This window comes from Phyllostomus hastatus, unplaced genomic scaffold (assembly GCF_019186645.2).
Source record: "Phyllostomus hastatus isolate PE091 unplaced genomic scaffold, TTU_PhHast_1.1 phas_scaffold_78, whole genome shotgun sequence".
Lineage (NCBI taxonomy): Eukaryota > Metazoa > Chordata > Mammalia > Chiroptera > Phyllostomidae > Phyllostomus > Phyllostomus hastatus.
Window position 1 is genome coordinate 35,594,736 of NW_025334041.1, and position 16,638 is coordinate 35,611,373.

Sequence of the window (16,638 nt, forward strand, 5' to 3'; positions counted from 1 at the left end):
CCCAGTGCCTCCTGAATTCAATCAAAGTAACTCTGCTTGATCTACTTTAAACATTGTATTTCTTAGTAAATACTGGTTAGGAGATAATTATAGTAATTTTTTAAAAAGACACCTCAAAAACTTTGGGTAACCCTGAGAGTTTCTTCCCATCCTGCCAGTGGAGGAATGGAACATCATACACCTAGGGTAGAGAAACAAAAATGGTTCATGGTGTGATTTAATTGCTGTTATTGGTTCTTTTAGGACTAGGCTAAATTCTTTATATTAGCCATATGAAAAAGATTTGAAGAGACATAAAACTAAATGTTTTTTTCCCAGCCCTTCAGCAAATTTACTGTTATCCCTTATCATGAACTTTCACTCTGCTGCTGGCTCATGAAGCACTTGGATGGCACCTCATGTGCTATAAACAACAATTTATGGTTGAAATAAGTTGCTGTCAGTTCTTGCCCTCCCTTTGCTACTTCTCACCTGATGTTTCCCTTATGGTGAGATATTCACATGAAAATAAATGTTCTGGGCAATTTTGTTACGAGCTCCAAATAGAAACAATGACACACTGGTCAGTATTGATTAAAGATGCTCCCACAGGACAAGAAACAGCATTGACTAGATGAAATTTTGATGAAGTGGGAAAAACAATCCTTTGTTTCAGTGGTACTGAAAGGTAAAGGTATTATTCTGTGGTGATTTTATGAAAAAATTATATTTCCAGTGGGTATATTTGTATGTGATTGTATGTATATGTGACAAATGACTGTTTTAATTACAATTTTCTAAAAAAAAGATTCTTTTCAAGAAAGATTTTAAAAAATTGATATATGACAGCACTGAGACCCAGAGAGCTTGGCTGACTTGCTCAAGGTCTCCGGACTAGTTTATGTCACAACCTCTCATCTCCTGATTCTCTGTTCAGTGTATTTCATTTATGTCACAAAACTTGGTTATACGCAAGTTACCTTTGTTTAGAGTTACCTTCTACAACAAAGTCCTTAAGCTAAGATTGGCATCAGGAAAGATGACATTTCCAAACATACAGAGGGAATATTTTTAGTCAATATATTATGTGAGATGGTTTCCAATGCAGAGGAAGCAAGCAAGTTTACCTTGTCATTCTTGGTGAGGTAGAACCGAACTATGAACCTCCTGATGACACAGAGTAAGGACATCAATGTTGTTTTCTTCATTATAAGAGCAGTAACTGTGAATTTCTAGTGGAATGCCATTCTTTCATTTCACTTTATACCCATGTTATTCTTCAAAAAACATTTGTGCTTGTTAGGTTTCCAAATGTTAATGATGACCACACTCATGTAAAGGGTTTTGACTTTTCTGAAGAACTGAGCAGAAGTTTCCAGTATCTTGACCTTTTGCCAAGGGATAAGACTGAGTAAAATCACTACAGGCCAGAATCTATGAAGTTTTCCCTAGAACAGGAAGTCCAGCCCTGACCGATGTGGCTCAGTTGATTGGGCATCTTCCTGCAAAGCAAAAGGTTGCCAGTTTTGATTCCCTGTCAGGGAACATGCCCGAGTTGCAGGTTCAGTACCTGGCTGGGGCACGTACAAAAGGCAACTGATCAATGTTTCTCTCTCACATCGATGCTTCTCTCACTCTCGTTCTCCCTCCTTTTCCCTCTCTCTAAAAATAAATAAATAAAATCTTTTAAAAAAGAAAAGAAAAGAAAAGAAAAGAAAAGAAAAGATCCAAAGTCAGCACAAACCAAAGAGCAAGAGTTCTTACCCTCAGATAATAAGGCACTGTTTCTAGTTGGGGAATTATTTAAGTGTCTTACGTATTAAACTGACACAAATATTCACCCAATTTTAAAATGATTTATTCTTCAGATTTCTCTTGAGAAGCTTTCCTTGAGCTGTTCCTGCTCAACTTTTCTCAGCCCTCGGTTAGAATTTGCATTGCTTTTCAACTATGTTCAATAAACACAGTTTGTTTATAAATGAAAAAAAATGAGATACTGTATGCACAAGTATATTTTTAAAGTGTAAATAACCAAACAGGTAATTTTATTGCTCTGATACGTCTTTCATAGCTCGGAATGCATCCTGCTTCACACTATGTTGCAAGATAAGTCCTCACCTGTCCCAGAGATCGGCAGTTGCCAGAGGGGAGTGATCACATCTTTTTCTTTGTCCCCTTTCCAGTGTCTAACATAAGAAAAATGCTTCAGTAATTGTTGCAGAAATTACTTAATACTTTGATCAGTGGAGCCTGTAATGTTTTGTGATGGTCCTATCATTAATAATAAATTACTATGGGGATAGAAATAGCCCACCTTACTATCACTATTATGCACAGGAAGTGCCAGGAGGCCAGAACATCTTGAGGATTGCCTGAAGTGCCATAATTAGATTAGGGGCTTTCTGCGGTGGGGAAGACAGGTTTACGGAGAGGATATCCCATTACCAGGACATTCAGGGCTAAGCAAATATCACTGTGATTTTTTTTCTTCTTTTTGTAGCTATGATTAACAACTGTGTGGTAGGAATTCTAGATGTAAATGTATAAATTTCTATAGAAACCCATTGCTATTTTAATAAGCACCTTTCCAATCTTGAGTCTGCAGTATAAAAATTACAACTTAATATAAAGAATTCATGTTTGCCTAGTTGGTAATGCACAATAGAAAGAATTGATTCTGGTTCTAATTGAGTGCCTTGAAGATTTTAACAAAAGGCTTACTCTTTAGAAATTCAAATGTCTTAGATTCCTCTGTATTTATGAAAGATACGTATTAGGATGTCAACATTGACAGGCCTCTTTAGGTCCCTTTATTAGCTTTTTGGATGTGTAACCATCATTTTAAAATGTTCTCTATTCTAAATCTTTGACATTGTTCCTGCTGCTTCTTTCTCAGAGCCTCCTAAATGTTTTCTAATCTAACTCAGAGTAAAAGCCAAAATCCTTACCAGGTCCTCCAGGATCTGGACTCTACCACCTCTCTGATCTCGCCTCCTCCCTCTCTTCCATGCTAACTCCATCCAGCCACGCTGGCTTCTTTGCTTCCCCCGGGGACACATCAAGCAGGCCTCTTACCTCAGGACTTGCTATTCCCTTCCTGGGAATGCTCTTCCCCGTATTTCCACATGGCTGCTCCCTACTTCTTTCAGGTCTCTGCTCATATGTCAAATAGTGAAGTTCCCCCTGACCACCTTATATAAAACAGTAACTCCCCCCAACAGACACACACACCTGGGACTCCCTCATACATTTGCCCTGCTTCATTTTCTCCCTAGCATCTACTACCATGTGACACACTATAAACTTTCTGGCTTATTTATGGAACATAAGGTCTGTGAGGGTAGGACCTTTGTTAGATTTCATTGCTTAATTTCTGACATACAGAAGGTCAGCAATAAATACTGAATGACTACGGGAAATTTACCTGGTTCTTCCAAGTTCATGTTTAATTCCATTTCCTTTAGGAAGTCTTTCCAGTATGAGTGGAATGGGGATTACCATCTTCTTTAACTACAACCAGAAATTTTAATCCTCCCGGGAATACTTTAATCATATTAAAGGGAGAACAAAAATACTGATCTACTAGTTTTATTTGGCACTCAACATATGTGTAGTGTTTCTAAAATATTAACAGATGGTCCTACCCTCCAGGAGTAGCTAGGTGACTCGCCCCAAGCCACAGAGCTGTGCAGCCTTAGATCTAGAATAAATATGAGCTTTGCTGATTCAGTGTCTCTTGCTCTAATGGGTACCAATATTCCTTCAAGACTTGCCAACAACAAACATAATCAGGCTGATTTTGTCTCCATTCATATTTTTCTGCTTTATTAGATGGGAATCATTACATGCCTGTGACCTGGGAAGCTGGGGGGGCATATCACTGGATAATGATAAAAACACGTGTGCATCTAATCCAGGAGGGGTTCTTTTCTTTGACCTCGAGTGAGTGATTTCACTTCTCCCAGCCTCCCTTTTCTTATCTGTGAAATGATAAATAATAACATCTACTCAACCTACTTCACAGTGTTGTGGTAAGGATCTATCTAATATAATGTGTTTAAAGTGTTTTAAAAATGATAAAGTGAGATACATCTTTACAACTGTTATTAGGATTCTGAATTTTGGGTAATGTCTTCATTTTAGCTTCTTGTTGAATAAGCTCTTGCGATAGGCCATCAAACATGAGGCATTAGAAGAGATTCCTTGTCACATTGTGGCTTGAGATATAGTAAAAAGGGATGAACCTGAACACTAATGGAATTGTATTAATTCAGTTTCTGGTTTAGTAGTTTGGATGACTAAATTTAAACCATAGATGACAGTAAAAAGGAGTGGAAAGCTGTAATATCAACCTCTTGTTTTCTTCTGTTGTGAAAGTAATCAATCTTATTTCATTTCTAAAAGTGTCTGTCACAATTCTCTATCTATCTATCTATCTATTTATCTATGATTTTACTTATTTATTTTTAGAGATAGGAGAAGGGAGGGAGAAAGAGAGGGAGAGAAACAGTAATGTGTGTTCATCAGACCCACAAGACTCTAGCAAACAAAGAGGCAGTTATCAATGAGTTGGAGCACTCACTCAGCTAGCACCCCAGGATGGATGCAGAGGGAGCTCACAAAAAAATGTTCACCACCTAGTTTCTCTCTGGAAGGGATCTAACTATACATAATAAACAAATTAAGTTACAAATGAAAGAGCAGACATTACAACTGATCCCACACATGAACAATTACATGCCAACAAACTGGACAACCTAGGAGAAATGAATAAATTTCTAGAAACACACAACCTACCAAGACTGAATTATGAAGAAAAAGAAAATATGAACAGACCAATTACTAGTAAGGAGATTAAATCAATAATCAAAAACCAAAAAACAAAAGTCTGTGACAAGATGGCTTCCCTAGTGAATTCAACCAAACATTTTAAAAAAGATTTAATACCAATCCTCTCAAATCATCTAAGAAACAGAAGATGAACTAACACTTCCAAACTAATTTTATGAGGCTACCATTACCTTGTTACCAAAATCAGACAAGGACACTACAAGACAAGAAAATTATAGGCTAATATTCTTATGAACAGAGGTGTAAAAATCCTCAACAGAATATCAGCAAAGTGAATTTGACAATACATTAAAAGGATCATACACCATAACCAAGTGGGACATATTCCAGAGAGGCAAGGATAGTTGAACATCTGCAAATCAGTATGTGTGATACACCATATAAACAAAATAAAGAATAAAAATTATATAATCATTTCAATAGATGCAGAAAAAGTATCTGACAAAATTCAATATCCATTCATAATAAAAACTCTCAACAAACTGGCTATAGAGAGAACATACCTCTATATAATAAAGGCCACCTATGACAAGCACATAGTAAACATCATATCAATGGTGAAAAGTTTTCAGCTTTTCCTCTGAGGTCAGAAACAAGACAAGGATGCCCACTTGTCACTTTTATTCAACATAGTACTGGAAATTCTAGCCAGAGTAATTGGGCAAGAAGAAAAAAGTCTCTAAATCAGAAAGCAAGAAGTAAAACTGTCTTCATTTTGAAATGACATATTATATATAGAAAACTCTAAAGACTTTACAAAAAAACCTGTTAGAACGAAACAAATCCAGTGAAGTTATAGAATACAAAATCAACACATAAAAATCAGCTGTGTTTATCTACACTAGCAATGATCTGTTAGAAAAAGGAAATAAGAAAACCCACTTACAATAGCATCAAAAAGCATAAAATGCTTAGGAATAAATTCAACCAAAAAGGGAAAAACATTAATGAAAGAAATAGAAGATGACACAAATAAATGAAAAAAATATTCCATGCTCATGTATTAAAAAAGTAAATATTGTTAAAATGTCCATACCATCCAAAGTAATTTACAGATTCAATGCAATCCCTATCAAAATTTCAATGTCATTTTTCACAGAAATAGAAAAGTATCTTAAAATTTTTATGGAACCACATAAGACCTCAAACAGTCAAAGCAATCTTGAGAAAGCAAAAAAAAGCTGGAAGCATCATATTTCCTGATTTTAAATTATATTTCAAAAGTGTGGTGATGAAAAGAGTATGGTACTGGCACAAACTAAAGCAGACACAAAGATGAATGGAATAGAACACAGAGCCCAGAAGTAAAGCCATGAATATGTGATCAATTAATTTATGGCTAAGGAGCCAAGAACATAAAATAGAGGAAAGGAGAGTTTCTTCAACAAATCAAGTTGGGAAAGCTGGGCAGTCATATGCAAAAAAAATGAAACTGGACCTCTATATTTTACCATGCATAAAAATAAACTCCAAATGTCTTAAAGACTTGAACTTAAGACCAGATATGGTGAAACACCTACAAGAAAACAAAGGAGTAAGCTCCTTAACATTAGTCTTGGCAATGATGTTTTTGGCTTGACTCCAAAAACAAATGAAATAAAAGCACCCCCCCCCACCACCACACACAAAAGAACAAGTGGGACTACATCAAACTAAAGTGTTTCTGCAGAGCAAAGGAAAACATAAAAAATGAAAAGGGGAAAAATACTTGCAAATCATCTACCTGATAAAGGGCTGATATAAAAATACGTAAAGGACTCACACAACTCAAGAGCAAAAAACCCCCAAACAATTCAATTAATAAATAGGCAGAGTAACTGGATAAGAAAATACCCAGTTTTTCCAGAGAAATATCTATTTTCTTTTCAAAGAAGATATTCAAATGACCATCAAGTACCTGAAAAGGTGCTCAACATCAATAATCATCAGGGAAATGCAAATCAAAACCACAATGAGATATCACCTCAGGCCTGTCAGAAAAGCTGCCATCAAAAACATAAGAGATAACAAGGGTAAACATTTTATCAATGATGTGGAGAAGTGGAGAAAGGGAATACTCAAACGCTGTTGGTGGGAATATAAATTGGGGCAGCCACTCTGGAAAACAATATCAAGGTTCCTCAAAAAATTAAAAATAGGACCACCATATTATCCAGCAATCCCACTTCTGGGTAGACATCCAGGGGAAATGCAAACAAGATATCAAGAAGTTTTCTTCACTTCCTTGTTCATTGCAGCATTATTCCCAATAGTCAAGATATGGAAACAATCTTAAGTGTCTGTCAACAGATGAATGAATCCCAACTCTGGGAGGCATCTTCCATAACTTCCTGCTTCATTAGATGGTAATCTAATGTTTTAAAATTCTTTAGAAAAAAGTCTTCCATTTCAGTTCATGATTGTCCTCCTGGTCAGGAATTGTTTTTCTGAATCATTTGTAAATACTTCCTTTCTCTAGTTTGGCCTTCTAGTGTCCTGTTGAGGATAAGCAGGCATAGGGAAGTGGAAAAACAGGGGTTGCTAATGTAACAGAGATTAGAAGCCTTTAGATGTCTATGTTACTGTGGGAGAATACCAGCTGTCCCCAAAGGTCAGGAATATAGGCTAACCTTATTTTTAAACTGTACTTTAGTTATAGTTTTTTAAAAATCCTCCTGAGAATATGTTTTTATTGCTGTTAGAGAGAGAGGAAGGGGGAGGCAGAGACAGACAGACAGAGGAACACTAATGTGAAAATGCAACATCAGTTGGTTGCCTCTCCCACATGCCCTGACTGGGGATCAAACCCACAACCCAGGTATGTGCCCTGACCAGAAATCAAACCTGCGACCTTTTTGTCTACAGGATGATGCTCTAGCCAGCTTAGCCATTGCTAAGGCAGGGCAATTATATATTTTTAAAAATGCTCAGAATATTTTATGCAATCTACAGACATCTATGTAAATATTGTTACTGTAAATATAAACACAGTATCAAAGAATCTGAAAACACCTAGGAAGTAGTATATTTATCATACTTTTTCTGATAAGCAAGGTGGTAGAATCCATTTCTTACAACCTTTATTGGAAATGATTACTTTTTTTCTGTTTCATAGACAGGGTAGCTCTTCAAATGAATCAAGAAAAATTAAGAGTTATGAAATAATGATAATAGTCATAATAATAACATAATAATAAAAAAATAATAATAATAATAAATAACAAGCAGCAGCAGCAGAAGCAGGAAGCTCAGGCCAAAATGGAAAATTACGTTTTCTAGAGGCTCCTGTTTTCCACTGTTTGACCTTAAAATGAGAATCATTTCTCAGGCTTCTAAGACACCAAAGCACAGATGCACAGTGCATAAACAAATAAGTAACCACATTAGTGGTGGCCTTCGGGGCTTTAAATCTTATTCTTGTGACTCCAGGAAGCTGACCAGAGAGAAAAGAGAAGAAAGAAGTACAGGATATTTATCTTTACGTTTTGGAAATGCTTTTGATCAGCAGAGCTGGAACAAGTTTCTGTGCTTTTGTGGGAACTACAAATGTTCCAGGGGAGGAAGCAAGATCAAGAGCAGTTTGCTCTTTCAGGGACTTCAAAGCCCATTCATCTAAAGTTGTGGCCATTACCATTTTGGCTTCCTTGCTGTGCCTTGGATGGCCCTGAACTTTTCCAGAGGAGAGCCTTGCGGGGTTGGGGCCAGCTTAGACATATTCCTTGGAGTGCAGTGTCCCAGAAAATCTGCCGTTCCTGGCCTGTGCTTTGAGATTACAGTCTCATAGCAGGAGTGATCCTCACACCTACTAGATGAGTCAGATGCAGAGGTGAGCGTGAGCAGGAAGGCTGGACACCCCATCGGCTGCCTCTGCCCCTCTTCTGGGTGTGAGGAACTGTCAACATTAGGACAAGACTGGACCATCTTTATCAGGCTCCAGGTCTTCTCTGATCTCAGAGTCTCAACAGTCTGTCTCTTCGCTTATGTCAAGAGATGAGTGTGGAAGAAAAGAAAGGAAAGGAAAAGAAAGGAAAGGAAAGGAAAGGAAAAGAAAGGAAAGGAAAGGAAAGGAAAAGAAAGGAAAGGAAAGGAAAGGAAGCAACCAACCAAATGAACAAAAAAGCCAGAGCTGTGTGTGCCGTTATCCAGTCCTATTATGACTCCCAGTCCAGCAGTAACAGGAAGCTGTCCTTCTTGCTCATAAGTCAAGACCTTAGAGTAAGATTTGTCTAATGAGTTTAGACTTTATCTGGGCATAAGATACACAACATTTTCCAATCCAAAACAAAAATTGAAACCGAAACAGAACTCAAGACCCTCATATTGCAGCCCCCAGTAATCCTGCATTTGGCACCTGGATGCGGGTGTAGGCTCCACGAAGCAGGGGCTGCATCTGTCTTGTTTACTATTGGGTCCCTAGGCCGCAGCATAAAGTCTAAAAATATCTGTGGAATGAATGACTAAATTAAGATCCTAGTGGTTTGTTCAGTTACCTATCATGCGATCTTCATAAATTTCCTGTTGTCAAGTTCTCAATTTCTCCATTATCAAAGGTTTTAGCTCAACCCTGCGAATCACTTAGAGGAATGTTATAAATGTTATGCCCAAGATAAGGCCTATTCAACCCTGCATATGTCTTGGAGCACCTCTGGCAGTGTGTTCAGTAAGTGGGAACTCTTTCTTTAGAATTGGATGTACTCTGCTTACCACATCACCCTGACAATTGAGCTCACTTTTCTGTGCTTCAGTAAGTGAAGATAATAATACTGACATCCTCAATTTCCACCTCTGTCAAGTGAAGAGCAGGGGCAAATTCATTTCTGAGGAAAGCCTTTTGTAACTTTATGATTATATTCTATTCCACTTTCTGGAACTGGTCTCAGAATAAAATGTGAGAGAAATTATACTGTACTGTGAACACACAAAATGACAGTGATATCGCATTTCTTTAAATGTTTAATAGCCTTCTCTGTTTCCTCTGCTTTTAACTGTCTAGAGTAGTTTAAGCTTTCCTTTTACATAATGAACTCATGAAATTTTATTCAAAGCAAGTTTGAAGATCACATGACACTAGACATAATTCTCATTTAAATATTTATTTTAGAATTCTGGATGACATGGCTCTTTCAGATGAAAAAATTGTACTAATAAAAAATGCTTTGAAACTTCTTTTAATGTCCTAAGGTTGAGATTCTAAGGCTCAGCTTCCAAATTATGGGTGTTTTATGAACCACTTTAACTCCAAATAATTGAAAAAGTGGCCCAGGAGCATTAAGGAGATAAATAAAATGGAGTTCGAAAAGAAGCCTATTACAAACCTACTGATTGATCATCTCTCATTCCTTTAATGAACATTCCATCACTATCTGATGTGTGTCAGGAACTACGGTAGGAGTTTGGGATCAAAGCCCTTAGCTTCTGAGGTTCTTTGTATATGCACAAAAGTAGCACTGGACCCAGTGACCTGGAGTTCAGTGTTGGCTGCTGCCACTAGCCAGATAATGGATGATGACCTTGGGCAAATCCCTTTCAGTCTTGGGGGCTCCTTCTATAAAACAGTGACAGGTAAGAGATCCAACACTAAGGCTGTTTGGTTTTAAGTTTCTCGCTCTCAAATACAATGATACAAACAGATAGTGTTTAGCTTAAAAAAAAAAACCATTCTAGAAGTAATTTCTATCTTGAAATTCATTTGTAAATGAACAAAATACACACACTAAATTTTAACAAAATAGAATCATATTATCTCCTTATTGTTTTCTCATTCCTTATTCCTTCAGTAAACACTTATATAATGTCCATTCTAAAGCAGGAACTGTGTTGGGTATTTGAGATCAGAGATGAAACATATGTTCTCTGCATTAGAAAAGCTCATGATTTAGTAATGGAAAAAGAGAAGGAAGTATGAGTTTGGGTAGTAAGTGCTATTCATAGTCAACAAATATTTACCAAGTGCCTATTACACTTGGGTTACATCAGTGAACATAACTGATAATGATCCATTTTTCTGGAGTTTATATTCAAGTGTGAAGATCAAACAATAAAGAATAAACATGACAATAATAATTGACATGGTGTTAGAAGAGGTGAAAAAATCATGGTGTTAGAAAGAAGGAGAGCAGGTTGAAGGGAAATGGGGCCCCTGTGGCGGAGGTTGGAGCACACACTGCGGTTTGAAGGACTGCCAGGTGGGCCTCATTGAGAAACTAACATTTACTTACATGTTAGCTTAAGTAAAGGCTTGAGGAGAGTAAGGGAATTAATTAACCATAGGGGATATCTGGGGAAAGGACATTGTAAGCAGAGAGCACTGGCAGTGAAAAAACCCCTCACTGTGGAAACAAGGGTGGCTAGAGTGAAACGAGAAAGAGGGAGACTAAAGGTGATGACAAGCGAGCAGCAGAGACAGGGCAGGGGCAGAGGGGGCAGGGCTGTTAGGACATTATTTTAGTTAATTTAGCATCTTGGTATCCTCCCACAGTAATGCATTTTCTTGTCCAACTCTCGGATTTACCTGGTGGCTGGACTAATTCCCTCTCTTTCTGTGGTTCACATCTGTTTTCCACCCTTCTGTCTTAGAGATGGAGAATAGCTGGTAAGGTCAGAAAAGTGAGAAAACTACAGTAACACTTCCTGGTCAGCTCTGCACAGCAAATGATTTGTAGAATCAGTCAGTAATTGAATAAGGCAGACCAAAAAAAGTTTGTTTTTTAATCCAAATTATTGCCTTATTTCTTCATATTTCTTTACAATTTAAGACTCAAAATAGAAAGGAAAGAGAAGGAAATATATTTTAGTCACATAAAACACCTTTCAAAGGCTCCCTGGAATTTTTTAAGAGTTCCTGTCTATTAGCTGTTGATGAGTAGCTATATTTGCAAGCTCAGGAGTAAGACATGAACTAGGATAACAGAGTTAATTAGGACATACAGTAAATAAAGATAAGTGATTACTCCAAAGTAGCCTGAAAGAAAGGTGGGGGGAGATGCTTATCTTATTCATCTGTAAGAATTAAGTGCATTGTAGATACAATTTAGATACCAGAGAGTTCATTTACATTTAGGGTAAAGGTATTCTTTTTTAGTGACTCTATGGTCCATTCTTATTTTCTGGAGATGTCAGTGGGAACTTATCTGTGATTTTGAGATAAATGCTGATTTGCTATTACATATACAGAGTCCACACAAATAATACCCCTTTTATTACAAGATCTTTTATTACAAAATGATAAGCATGTAATTCTGTAATGTAACAATATCATACTCAAGCACAGCATATGGCATTTTAGGTGAAATGTTCAAATGAAAACTATAAGTTATGACACCCATATTTCTACCCTACCAACCATAGTCAAGCAGGCGTTACTTCTGCAAGACCCTGTAGACACACACACACACACACACACACACACACACACATACACACACACTTGTTATTTCTATAGGGAATACACCTGTGAGAATACAGGGCACAGAAAAGGTTTAAGCTTTACCACGTCCAATAGTCATTCTCATGTTAAGAGATGGTATCCATCAGATGGGAAGGAATGCTGACATAATTGATTTCTGTGGGTAGAATGAAGAAAAGAGGTGCAAGAATGTAGGCTGGTCATTCCTGCGCTTACCTTGAGTCTGATTTAGAGATTAGAATTCTAAAATAGGAAACAATGGTCATGGGACCTCTCTCAGTATTACTAGTGATTTTTCAGGCCATTTGACTTCTGAGTGATTATCTCTAAGGGAGATGTGAAAACTACTGCTTGTGCCAATAGAAGTATGATTTGAGCATACAAACTTTCATGTCTTGAATGATAAATTAATTGAAATAGACTGTGCAGACTAGAATGATGCCTTAGTGTTGTGGGAGATTATTAGCAATTTAGGCAAATGAAAGCATTTTATCACTGTAATATATTTTTGACATCAAAATCTTTTGTGCCCACTAATATTACTTAACATTTAATGATTTGGAATTAAGCCGAAGTCCCCAGAACCAGTACTTCAAAGCACTGTTATTACTTGTACCTTAGTGGAGAGTGCTAAGCTAAAGATTTTGTGCTTCTTATATGTTAGTAATGCATAAAATGCAACGTTATATTTATAAACATTTAGATCGTATTTAGAAGTAAACAGAGGCAGCAAAAGCCACTTTAAATACACTTTTCCGTGTTCACTACTGTATCAGAATGACTTCCACCACTCTTCAATTTGCTTATACTCAGGCTACCAGGAAGTTTCATTTCATGACATAATTTAAGAAAATCCACAACTGCGAATGCTGATATGGAAATGTTTCTATATAGCAGAAGAAATAATCCCAAATGCCTGGAAATCTCTGTGGTCTGATGACCTTTCCCTCCCCACCCCCCAGGCTGACTCTGGGAAAAGAGTGATATTTTTTCTCTCACCGACTGTGAAAGTTATGAGATTCTTTTGCTCAAATCACTCACAAGGAAGACTTGGAAGTGCAAGTTCCTTACAGAGTTGTCAGTTCTGCTAAAGAAGATTAAATGCTCTGATCATGGGTATCTTATCTTACAGCTAACAACAAGAAAGAGAGCAAATGTTGCATAGCCCACATCTGGCAGCTACCTTAATCTGCCCCACCCCCCAGGGGGCCATGTAATTTCATTTAGTGTACCAGCCATGATATTCACTCAAAAATAAGAACATCCAGGAACCATTATATCGTGTCTTGGAGTACTTGTTTAACAATTTGAACCATTTTTTTGTGGCGCTGAAACAATTTCTGGGTGGAAGCAGAGATTGATTCCTATTTGATATCATCTGTTTGCACCATAGAAAATGGTTAGAGGCTTCTTGCTTACCTGTGAAGTTGATTTTCAGCAAGTAATCCTTGTACAACTTCTTCCCATCCAGAATCTTCATAGCATCACAGAGCTTGGTGGTGTTGGGACAGAGGGTGCGCTGCATTTTGTGCAGGGCGTGGGCCATGGCATAAACAGCATTCACTACAAACATGATCTTGGATTCTTGCTCATAGTTGCTGCTGTCGATGGCCAGGTGCTTGTCGCAAGTGCGCCGGTGGTTCCGCTTGTTCTGGAGGCTGCACTGGAACTTCTGCTCCCAGAAGTCCCGGAACCAGGGGTTGCGGTGGTTGTTGTAGGGATTGAGGCTCTGGAAGTAGCGGTCGAACTGGCGCACCCGCTGCGAGGCCAGCTCCAGGGTGATGGCACCATAGGCCACATGCTCGCTGCCCTTGACGATGCTTTCCTGCGCGCCCCAGCCGTCGCTGGCCACCCAGGTGAAGGAGGCATTGGCGCGGTTGGCGGCTGCGATAAGCTCTCGCGAGTCATCCCCACGCATGAAGAGGACCACCACACGCGCATTGGGCTTCTGCAGCAGCTCGCGGATCACGCTGTCATAGGACTTCCGGATATTGGAGCGGCCCACCTTCTCCGCGGTGGCGATGCAGATGTTGCGCAGGCGGGCTTCTTGCTCGAAGGCCTCGATCCCGGTCTCCCCGTAGTCGCCCTCGGAGGCCACCGTGGAAACGTAGGTCCAGTTGAAGAAACGCAAGATCTCAGCCATGGCTTTGGCCTGGTAGAAGTCCGGGGGTACAGTCCTGGCAAAGTAATCATAGCGCGATTTGTCGCTGAGCTTGGCGCTGGTGGACGCGTAGCTTATCTGAGGGATCTGGAAGAGCCTGAGCAGGTTTGCCACCTGGTGGAGGGAGAAAGGGGAAGTGCTTGTTTTAGGAACCCAGAGGACAAGAACAATGAGTAACACCAGACCTTTTACCCAGCTCCCTTTTCACCTGTAGATCGCTAAACTTTTCTTGATGTTTTGCCAGACACATTTCTGGATACTGTATTTTGGATATGAGAGAGCAGGCTCCAAGCAAATAGTTTATGATTTGGGAAAGGACATAGTAGAGAAATGAGAAAGGCAGACCTCCCTCCTCTGCCCATCCCCCACCTAGCTTTTATATTAGACCCAGGACTAGGATGAATCCTGTTCAGGTACCTCAGTGTGGTTGTTTGAAGTGTCTGGGATTCTTTTAAAGACAAGGAGATACAGTGAATTGGCTAAATTCAGTTTTTAGACAACTTGGCTGCAGTTGTATAGAGAGAGCCTGGATGTTGTTGAGTTCTCACTTCCCCCTCTTTTGCTAAAAACGGCAATTTCTGAAAGAGCTTAATTTGAGAACTGTATGCCACATGGACAGTTCAAATTAGACATTTATTATCTAGGTTAAGACAAAAAAATCAATTCTATTTGCTCCACCCCAAATTTTAGGCATATACTTTTCTAAACTTCTGAAAACTTGGTATTTTCCTTGCTTTCTCTTTTAAAAATTTTCTTTCTACTTGGACTATGTGAAAGGAAAGCATATAAATGCTATTCTTACAGTATTTTAGATTATAAAGCAAATAAGGATGTATTGAAGACTTTGGCAAGAAAGAACCATCTATTTCAAAATGTTTAAAACTTATTCTTAATGAGGAATTTAAATTTCTTTTAATTCACCTATCAATAATATTCCACCATTTTTATTTGTCACAGAATAAAAAAGGAGAGTGAGACTAGCTCATCAAGGACCATTTTATGCCTAGAATATTTGCATAAAATATATTTAAAAATATCTACACAGATTATATATACATACCTAATAATAAGTCTATTTTTATTTTTTCTGGCTACATCACATATTCCGAACAAGTCTATCTCTATATTGATGATAGTTAAGTTACATAATATACTAAGTGGACTTTAATCCAAGACATTCAATATTCCAGTAGACTCTGTAAGTACTTTGAGATTTTCTTTCTGGAAATTGTAGTTTCAGATTTATACTTGACATGTAGGAAGCACAGCTTGAAATAGGCAGCTGTTAACAATGAGCACAAATAACATAAAACAACTGACATCTGAGTCCTGATTAATCATCATTTCAATTGGCAAAGAAAACCAACAGCCAAAATTCTATGCTACACAGCATGTTCTTGGAGACCTGGCCTGCTATGAAACCAATACTTTTGATATAGCCCAGAGCTATCGATAATGTTTTCTGTATCTTTTCAAATCCTGCTACCTCTTCCTTAACTACAAATAGAACAGCTAGAAAGTCTGGTGCTTAGCATGCAATATAATGCAAATTTAAGACCCAAATCTTTGTTGCATTTTGCATTTGGTAAAGACTTAAAAAATATTTTCGGAGATGAGTAAAATTTGGGGAATAGAAGTGAGTGGATGGGTGGCGGGGGATAGATGAAGGCTGTTAGAGCATTTATTTCTTGTTTCCTCAGAACCAGGAGACCCTGGCCTATATTGACCCATTTGGACATAGGAATGTTGCTTGTTTACTCAGCCTGAATGAGATGGCACTGAGCTGCATTGAGCTAGTACCATCCATACCTCTGTACTGAGTACCTGGCTTCCTTTGGGTTTATGTACCACTGTGGCAGACTAGTGACAAGTCTGTGCATAGGCTTGGCTTGATTATGGAGTTTCTGGGTTATGCTGGAAAGGCCATCTCCTCTTGATGCTACAGTTTCTCATCTTCATGTTATGTTTATCAAGACCTGAACCCCTCAGGGAGGCAGAGAAAGAAAGGACCTGAAAAATGCCCAGAGACATTGGCAACTAGGCACCACAGTGAAAGAATACGAAATTTGTGAGCCCCTGTTCATCGAAGGGGAACAAGTAATGAGAAGCTGCTTAAGAAAACAGCTCTTGTCTTTTGACTGATAGCATCCTGTGGCTTCATGTCTACCTCCCCAAGATATCTAAGAACAGTTTACTAGCAAGGCAGGCTGTACAAGAGAATGAACTAGGCATAATAATGGCAGTATGGCAATGATTCTCTGTA

The 16,638-nt window shown here is 38.3% G+C and overlaps 1 protein-coding gene across 2 annotated transcripts in view; it reads right to left on the reverse strand.

Annotated features, from left to right (window-relative positions):
* GRM3 (glutamate metabotropic receptor 3) overlaps positions 1-16,638 on the reverse strand; it is a 204,377-nt gene that overhangs the window by 53,436 nt on the left and 134,303 nt on the right. For both annotated transcript variants that reach the window (XM_045826932.1, XM_045826931.1), the window contains exon 3: positions 13,634-14,489. In XM_045826932.1, coding sequence (XP_045682888.1) covers positions 13,634-14,489 — 856 coding nt within the window. The remainder of the gene's footprint in view (positions 1-13,633; positions 14,490-16,638) is intronic.